General features: G+C 27.3%; 1 protein-coding gene across 1 annotated transcript; it reads left to right on the forward strand.

Moving 5' to 3' along the window:
* The first annotated feature begins 6135 nt into the window (after positions 1-6135).
* LOC106305447 (putative defensin-like protein 304) lies at positions 6136-7334 on the forward strand. The gene is made up of 3 exons (XM_013741815.1): positions 6136-6241; positions 6739-6888; positions 7041-7334. The coding sequence occupies exons 1-3, from the start codon at positions 6187-6189 to the stop codon at positions 7238-7240; spliced, it is 405 nt and encodes a 134-aa protein (XP_013597269.1). The 5' UTR covers positions 6136-6186; the 3' UTR covers positions 7241-7334.
* The last annotated feature ends 2078 nt before the right edge of the window (positions 7335-9412 follow it).

Below are 9412 nucleotides of genomic sequence, written 5' to 3' on the forward strand. Positions count from 1 at the left end.
TTCTTCTCATCTTATAGTTTTAAACTTTTGATAATGGGTAGGTTAAGTCAAGATAACTTTGCTTATGCAAATTTATAATGTGAGCCAAACAAGATCATAGAAACCTGGCCTAAAATAAAACTTATAGAAGGCAAATATATTTGAAAAGATTATTTCAAAAGTGCATTTTTACATTTTATGTATGTTTGTTAACTAATAAAGGTGTATCATAAACTTCTAAAAATATTATTTGTGTTTATTGATTTCTTATTAGTATAAAATTGTCAGAAATAACTAATCAATAAAAATGGTGTATAATCAAAATTTGATGTACTTTTAATACCGTGTTAAAATGCAAAAATATATCCTATAAAAATATGGTGGATTAAATATGTTTTTTAAACGTTAACTAAATTTTGACATGTGTTTTGGAAACGTGAATTTTTTGAATTAAATATGTTTTCTTAAACGTTTTATAGATTTTGATCCAAGTTTCGAAAAATAAGATTGTTTTTATTATAACAAATTTTGATATGAATTTGTATTTTGAGATTGTTGTACATTATTATGTTACAAAGTCGTACTATAAAAAAACATAATTTTCTTATAAAAATATACAATTTATAAATTAGTTTATCTGAAAACTTTTATTCCAATTACATAACTCTTTATTAAGCATAGGCATTTACCAAAACCAAAAAAAAAAAAAAATACAAATCCAAAAATACATGTTTGCTTCGGGTCGAGGGAAAATACCTATTTTGTATTTTTTTGTCCCGTGGGTCTCTGTTCAAGTCCAGGTCCTACCGAGATCCGATCCGGTACATAAAGGACCCAATTTTTTTTGTATATTAGGTATATATGTGTATTTCAAATATGTTTTTGGCATTATATCTAATTTTTAAGTTTTAAGTTTTTGGTTTGAGTTTTGGGTTATAGTTTTGGTTTCAGATAGAATTTCAAAATTTTTAAAATATATTTTAGGTATTCACATATAATTTTGGGTGTTTTTCTGGTTCCCCATATTAGATCTATGGTAAAATTTTGGATCTTTCTGGGTATTTGTTTTTTTTTTGGTATTTTTCTGTGTTTTGAGTATTTTGGTGTTTTCGGATATTTTGAATCTTTTTCAAGTTCTAAATATCCGAACTAATCCATACCCGTTACTTAACCAAAATTTGAAGGTATTTTACAGGTATTTATATTATGGACTCGAACCCACTCAGCTCCGAAAGGAACTGAACCGAATCCAAAACAAAAAAATTCTCTAAAACCCGAAAATAATCGATCTGTACTCCACCAAAGACCCGAATGCCCATGTTTACTCTCTCATTATATTTCGTATACATTTTATAAGAATTACATTTATTGAGTTTGTTAGATTTAAATTCGATACATTTTTAGTATAAAGTATAAACACTTCTTATAAAAGTTATTTGCATAATATATATAATTTGTTTTGAACATAAAGTTTGCAAAACTGTTGTATAATATATGCTAACTCATTTTAATAATTAATGTCTAAATATTGTAGGTCTATTATTGAGCATAAGACAAGGTGTATAATATTATTGGGTAATAACCATAACCCTAGGTGATTTTCCCATGCGGGTATAAATATTTCTAAAATAAATATATTATAATAATTAATTGCTACTTATTTTTAATTTTAAATTAATTTCTAATTTATATGCATCATTTATATTAATAATATTATATATGTTATATCTAATCAGTTTGTTGTTTTTCAGTCGATTTAGTTATCATTTGGGTAAAGTGGATTGCATCTATAAATTCAACTGTAATATTTTTTATTCTATATATTAAAATTTGGATTAATTTCTTATTTGTATTTAGGTGGTTGTTGTCTTAGATATGTAAATATATTTTATGAAGATTATGTGTAACTTAAAATATATTGTGATTAGAATAAAATAAAAAAATAAACTAAAGTGTTTGATTCCAAATTAAATAAATTGATATAACGAAACGATAAATGTTCTGAAGTCTCATGCATATATATAAATTTTACAAAAGAACTAAATTGTAACAGTTGGTTAATATTTTATTTTCATTTTTAATATGTTTTGAGTTGTCCTATGATTTATATTTATCAAATAAATTACTATTCTTATAAAATTAGATATTCTTATCGTAGTTAAATCTATGATTTTAGATATAAAATTATATATTCTTTCTAATTCAAAATGAAATATAATTATTTTTTATTATAATTAAGTCAAATGTGCATGAATTTTCATAATATTTATCAAATTATATGTTGATGTTTTTTTAAAAAATATTAGAAAATAAAGCGATGATCAATAGGAAGTTACATGCGTAAGTAGCTGAATACATTTTTGAAAACTCATGAATACATATCAATATTTACAATAATTAAAATATTTTATAAATTATAAATAACTTTATACTTTTGATTTATTGTATGGAAACTAAAATTTATTTTAAATAATCTTAAAATGAGAATTCAGATTGGCTTTGGTATTTTGATTATGGTTCTATTAAGTTCCACAAACATAAAAACATAAAATTTAAAAGAAAATTTAATATTAAAAAAAAAACTTTAATAATGAAAAAATATAATATATCTGCCTCATTAAACTATTTTGTAACTATTTTATCAAACGATATTTATTTAATTTTTTTAATATCTCTTAAAAATAAGCAGTAAAAAAATTGTGATTGTATTTAAAAATAATATTGTATAAGTAAAATATAATTTATCGATATTTTTTTCTGTAATTGAAAGATATTATAGTCAACTAAATATATGAAAAATAAATAAAAAATTTCAATATTACTAATTATAAACTACTTTTAGACAATTAAACATATATAAGTTTATGTTGCTTAATTGGTTTATGTAATCATCTAAGAAAATATATAGATATATAAAAATATTTTTATTACTTTGAAGTTTTTTTTAATTTTTTAAAACTATGTTTTAAAAGAAATAATATTTCTTTTTCTAATATAAAGATTATCTGTGTAAATCGTTTTTAATGAAATCACATTATATAGAAATTTATAATTTTCGTCTAAGAAAATACAGATATAAAGAAATTATTTTATTACTTCAAAATTGTATTTTATGTTATTTAAAAATATTTTTTAAATGTAATATTACTATTTTGTGAACTTTCCCTTTTTTTATGAAATAATATTATATACACATATATTTTCGTTTTTAAATTCTTTTTTTTAACTCTATAAAAAAATTCCTTTTTTATTATATGTGTATATTTTTTCAGAAATTTTTTAAAAGGAAACTAAATGAAAAAATAAATAATACTCCCTCCGTTTCATATTAAGTGTCGTTTTACAGAAAATTTTTTGTTACAAAATATGTGTCGTTTTCGGTTTTCAATGCAAAATTTATTAATTTTTATTCTGTTATTTGTTTTTCTATTGGTTGAAATATGTTTAGGTGTATAGGTAATTGTGTTTTTATATAGAAAACATGCAAAATTAATTGTTTTCTTAATCCGTGTGCACAAGTCTAAAACGACACTTTATATGAAACATATGAAGTAGTATTTTAAATGTAAATTAATTCATTAAGGGTAGCAGTGTAATCAACCATCGTGAGAGTTAACGTGAGAACGACAAATAGGAAACTGACTTCTCAAATAATATTATAGAGATTGTGTGATAAAATATTTTTAGAAAAGTGTATCACATGAATGAGGAGTAATAATAGGATTCATTTAAAATATTGCATGGTTAGAATAATTAATGGTAGAACCAAAAAAGTAATAAATACTTATATATGAATCCAACAATTTCTTACACTAAATTTTTAGAATGATTCTCTTTTAATAGTTTAGATGAATTTCTATGTAGTCATGAGATTTGCTTAAACAACATTGATGCATATCTGTAAATAGGTTGATGTTTTCTCTTTTTAAAAGGCAACCTAATCAATGTCATGACCAGACAAATTCATTTGATCTCGTTTTATCAAACTTTTGTATAGAATATAAATGGTCTCGGCCGTACATATTTTATTCGAATCATTGGTGTATTTGTAGGCTTATGCCCTTTCGGAAAGATTAATAATATGATGACAAAAAGGAAGATTAATGATATATATTTTCTATTAAAAATTAGTTTAGATAAGTTTTAAAATGTTAAATCATATATCTTGCTGTAAGTAAGTTTTGGAAATATTTGAAATTTATAATAGTTTTGATAAATTAAATTTGTTGATAAAAATTATAGAGAATATTTAATTGTTTAATGATAGAAGAATAACATTAAAATTTATGATATTATATTAATCATTTTTACTTATGTATCTCATAATTATGAAAAAATAAAAGTTAAAAAGGGAAACTATCATATATGTGTTGTTTGGGTAGAACATATTTTATTTGAGAAGTGATTTCATTATGTATCATCACCATATTCATTCTTACCAATTAATAATATGACTTTGAGAAATTGTGATATGATATCACTTAATTACGACATGCATAATTTATTTTATAAATATCTATATTTTTGGCAAATTGTTTTTTAATATGGTAATAAATAATAATTCGTACATCAATCTTTAAAAAAACTACTTTTGTTTCAAGATTTTTGAAATCTTCTAGACATTATTTGATTAATGTTTTGCTTATCTTTTATCACCATATTCATTCTCGCCAAAAAAATTATAGAACATTGAGAAATTGTGACATGACATTACTTAATTATCACATGTATATTTTTTTTTAAAATAAATATCCATATTTTTGGAAGGATTTTTTCTAATATAGTAATAACTAATAACTCATACATAATTCACTAAAGTAAATTTCCGTTACAAAAAATTACCTTTGTCAATATTTTTGAAATATAGTAATGAATAATTTTTATTCATGTTTTTGTAATTTGGTAAAAATAAATAAATAAATAAATAAATATATATATAATCAAAATTAAGTGTCCCTTACAAATATAAAACTAAAACAATACTAATCAAATATATATATTTTGTTAATATTTAATTGAATAATAGTTTAAAAAAAAGTAATGGTTCATTAAGTAAATTAAAAATTGATTTTTGCCAGTTTAACATATTTTAAGTAAAATAAACAAAAAATATTAAAAGTTATATAGATTTAAATATATAATTTTAAAATTAGGGATGATATAAATATTAAATAAATAGTAATTATAATATAGATAAATGTTATTCTTAGAAAATATAATTTTAATTCTACCAAAATTTAAATAAATAAAAATAATCAAACTAAATCAAAAGAAACAAGAATACATAGAACTACATTTATGATTTTAATTTTTCCAAATTGATGAAGTTAAATATAAAAATAATAATGTTAAAATGTAAACCAACTTTTTCTATAAATTGAAATAAAACTCTATTTACAATAATTATTTTTGTTCATAGCGCAAGAAAACTCCTAGTATATATATATATATATATATCTAGTATTTTTGTCAAATTAAAATTGGTAAGTTTCAAAATATTATATTACAAATTTTAAATTACTTTGATATATAATATAAATTTATTTTGGGATTTTATTCAATACTCCTTATGTTTCAGCAAGATAAATGTTTTTTTCTCTCTAAACTTGTTTTCAAAAAGATATATGTCATATGTGTTCCTATGCACTTTTTATTGGTTAATAAATTAAAAAATTAAAAAAAAAATCACTTATTAGAAGACAATTGGTCCAAAACTATTGTAAACCACTAAATAGAGAAAACAATACATTTATAATCAAAAAGTGAAGACATTTTCTTAATATATGTGTAAAACAAACTAAAGCAAATTTGATACTAATTAAGTTGTATAAAACTTAATTAGTATACAACTTAAAAGATTGGCCACAAGTAATTTAAATCAAATTAAGGCTTATTAATTTGTATACTAATTAAGTTTTTCAAGTAAATCTGTGGAAAGTAAAAAATATGTAGCAAAATCAAGTAAATTATATTATAATTATGTAATTTTTTGCATGAAAGGAAACGAATATGTGTGAAAATAGTAATTAAGAATAATAAAAGTTAAGTTAGGAATAAAATAATAAATTGGTGTCAAAAAATTTATTTCCCTAAATAAAAGCAATATATAATTCATGGTACCCTCATACTCACAAGTCATGAATAACCAGAAAAATTTTCGCTTATATTTCAGAAACAATAATAGTATATCGTAATTTAAGTATAGAGATGAATTCAGCAAAACCAGTCTTCTTCTTGTTCATGTTCCTTCTATATGCCTTCTGTAAGTACTTCGCTTGTATACAAATATATGATTTTAAAAATGTATATACAATAAACACACACATAAATATATTAATATATAATATATATATACATCTATCTCTGATGACTACAACATGTATGTGATTTTCATATATTCAATTGGGGTTTTATATATATTAACGAGTACAATTTTGTATCATTTTAAATAAATGCTATTTTCATTTAGTTTGAAATAATATGAACCTTAGATTACAATATGTTTCTTTCTGTCAAATGAATTACGTTAACTAGGAGGGTCCAGTTTCAGTTTCTTTTAGTTTGAGTTCATAGATTTTTGAAACATAGTAACCAATAAAATAATCATCAAGTTTGGATCCAACCGGTTGAAGTTTTAGTTTTATTTTATATCAGAATCAACTATTAATCTGAATTCTGTGTTGGTCATTTTTATGTCTATGGTTAATCTGAATTAATTAATCACTACCTTTTTATTTATTTTTGATAATCTATATGAAGGTATGACAACAACAGAAAGCAAATGTCACGACGACAAAGATTGCGAAAACGTGAAGCTACCGTGTCCGGGGCCTCTCGCATGTTTGTATGGTGGCTGCGTTTGTACGTACCTGGATAAGCCACTCGACATTCCCAATTCTCAAATCAAAAGTGCGCATTCCGGGAAAAAAATTATAAACCTCCATGATTCTAGTGTTTAACCATTACATCTGTGGTGACAGATAACATAAAAATGTGACAATAATATAATTTGAATTAATTAATCACTACCTTTTTATTTATTTTTGATAATCTATATGAAGGTATGACAACAACAGAAAGCAAATGTCACGACGACAAAGATTGCGAAAACGTGAAGCTACCGTGTCCGGGGCCTCTCGCATGTTTGTATGGTGGCTGCGTTTGTACGTACCTGGATAAGCCACTCGACATTCCCAATTCTCAAATCAAAAGTGCGCATTCCGGGAAAAAAGTTATAAACCTCCATGATTCTAGTGTTTAACCATTACATCTGTGGTGACAGAATAAAAATGTGACAACAATATAATTTGCAAACGTTGAATGAAAAAAGTAATATTTATCGTACCATTGAAAAAACCGCCTCAAATTTCTCAAACCTTTTGTTTTTTTTGTCATCTAGAATAGGGAAATATCTTACTGTACAACTATATCAATGTTTTCGGGCGCATGCAACACAGTTTTATGCCGATGCTGGCCGTTCTTGTGGATTACGTCACGTCCTTTGCTTTCATTTCCTTAATCGTTTTTGCATCTGTTTTTATGTGCTATGGAATCGTAACCTTATACTAAACGGAGAAAAGAATACCCGATGAAGCTTTGGTTCCTCTTCTTCGCTGCAGTCCTCCCGGCAGCTCTTCTTCCTTGGTGGGTCCTCTCTCCGGAGATGAGTCGAGAAGGTTCTCTCACCACTGCTGTACTCTTTTTCTCTCGTCTCTCTCCTCTCTACTCCCGCCCGTCATTGTTATAGAATGTGGAATATGATCTTATTAGAGATGATTAGAGTACAATATATATGATGATTACAAAGGTAAACCTAGGTTAGAGATATTAACATTACAACCCTTTCTATATCTACATCTGTATCCTTAATAATCCCCCTCATGATGGAGGTAATCTTGTGACTCCAATCTTGGATATTGCTGTGATGAACTGTTGGCGAGAGAGTAGTTTTGTAAGAGCATCAGCCAACTGATCTTTGGTAGAGACGTGAGACACACGAACAATACCCAGTTGAATCATGTTGCGGATGAAGTGAAATCTATTGCTATGTGCTTCATTCTTGAGTGGAAAACCGGGTTCGCACACAAGTATGTTGCACCAACATTGTCACAATAGATAGCTGGTGTAATCGGGATCCTGATACCGAGCTCTTGAAGTAATGAACAGATCCATCGCAGTTTCAACGCCGTGTTTGCGACAGCCCTGTATTCTGCTTCAGTGGACGATCTTGTAACCCCATTTTGCTTCTTCGACGACCAAGACACCGGAGTAGAGCCAAGGTATATGACATATGCGTTAGTGGAGACATAATCGTCCCTATCCCCTGCCCAATCGGCGTCCGTAAAAGCGTGTAGTGTGAGAGGAGAACCGACCTTCATATGAATCCCATGACTCACAGTTCCTGCCAAGTACCTGAGAACTTGCTTTGCAGCTTGCCAATGTGTTTCCGTGGGCTTATGCATGAATTGCGAGAAGCGATTTACCGCAAAGGAAATGTCCAGCCTAGTGAAAGCTAAATACTGCAGACTACCAACAATGGAGCGATATTGAGAGACGTCTGATAAAACAGTACCACTGTGAAGCGTGAGTTTTGGTGTGGTCGCCATTGGTGTTGAGACTGCCGTTGCATCAATCATATTAGTCTTAGCAAGAAGATCCAAAATGTATCGACGTTGCATAAGATGCAGTCCCTTGGCGGTTTTGTTAACTTCAATACCCAAAATATAATGAAGATCTGTTGGATCTTTGATAGAGAAGCGTTGAGCGAAGGAGTGGAGAACAGCTGCGATGACGTTTGGTTGACTCCCTGTGACGATGATGTCATCAACGTACACCAGTATGTACGTATACTGAGAGCCTGTGATCCGTGTGAAGAGTGATGTATCCGAAAGAAAGTTTTGGAAACCCATGTCGAGGAAATGTTGTCTGAGAGCCATATACCAGGCACGAGGAGCTTGCTTGAGCCCGTAGATTGGTTTCTTGAGACGACAAACGTGTTGTGGTCTGTCATGATCGATGAAGCTTGGCGTTTGCGTTATGTAAACCTCCTCTTGTAGTTCCCGTTGTAAGAACATGTTGTTCACGTCAAGTTGTTTAATTTCCCATTCTTTAGTGACGGAAATGTCTAGGACAAGCCTGATTGTAGTAGATTTGATCACATGACTAGAAGTCTCACCATAATCGACACCATATCGCTGCGTGTTTCCCCTTGCTACAAGTCTGGATTTGAGTTGTTCGATGTCGCCATTGGGCTTGTACTTTATTGTGTGAATTCATCAACAACTAACCAAATTCTGTGACGAATCTGGTGGAACCAAGTCCCATGTTCCGTAGTCAATCTGAGCGCTACTCTGCAGACATACTTTTACGCCATCATTCATCGCGAAGAGCTTGAGCTAAGGTTCTGAGTTCTTTTGGTTCAGAAATTGTCGAT

Source organism: Brassica oleracea, chromosome C7 (assembly GCF_000695525.1).
Source record: "Brassica oleracea var. oleracea cultivar TO1000 chromosome C7, BOL, whole genome shotgun sequence".
In the NCBI taxonomy this organism is placed as follows: domain Eukaryota; kingdom Viridiplantae; phylum Streptophyta; class Magnoliopsida; order Brassicales; family Brassicaceae; genus Brassica; species Brassica oleracea.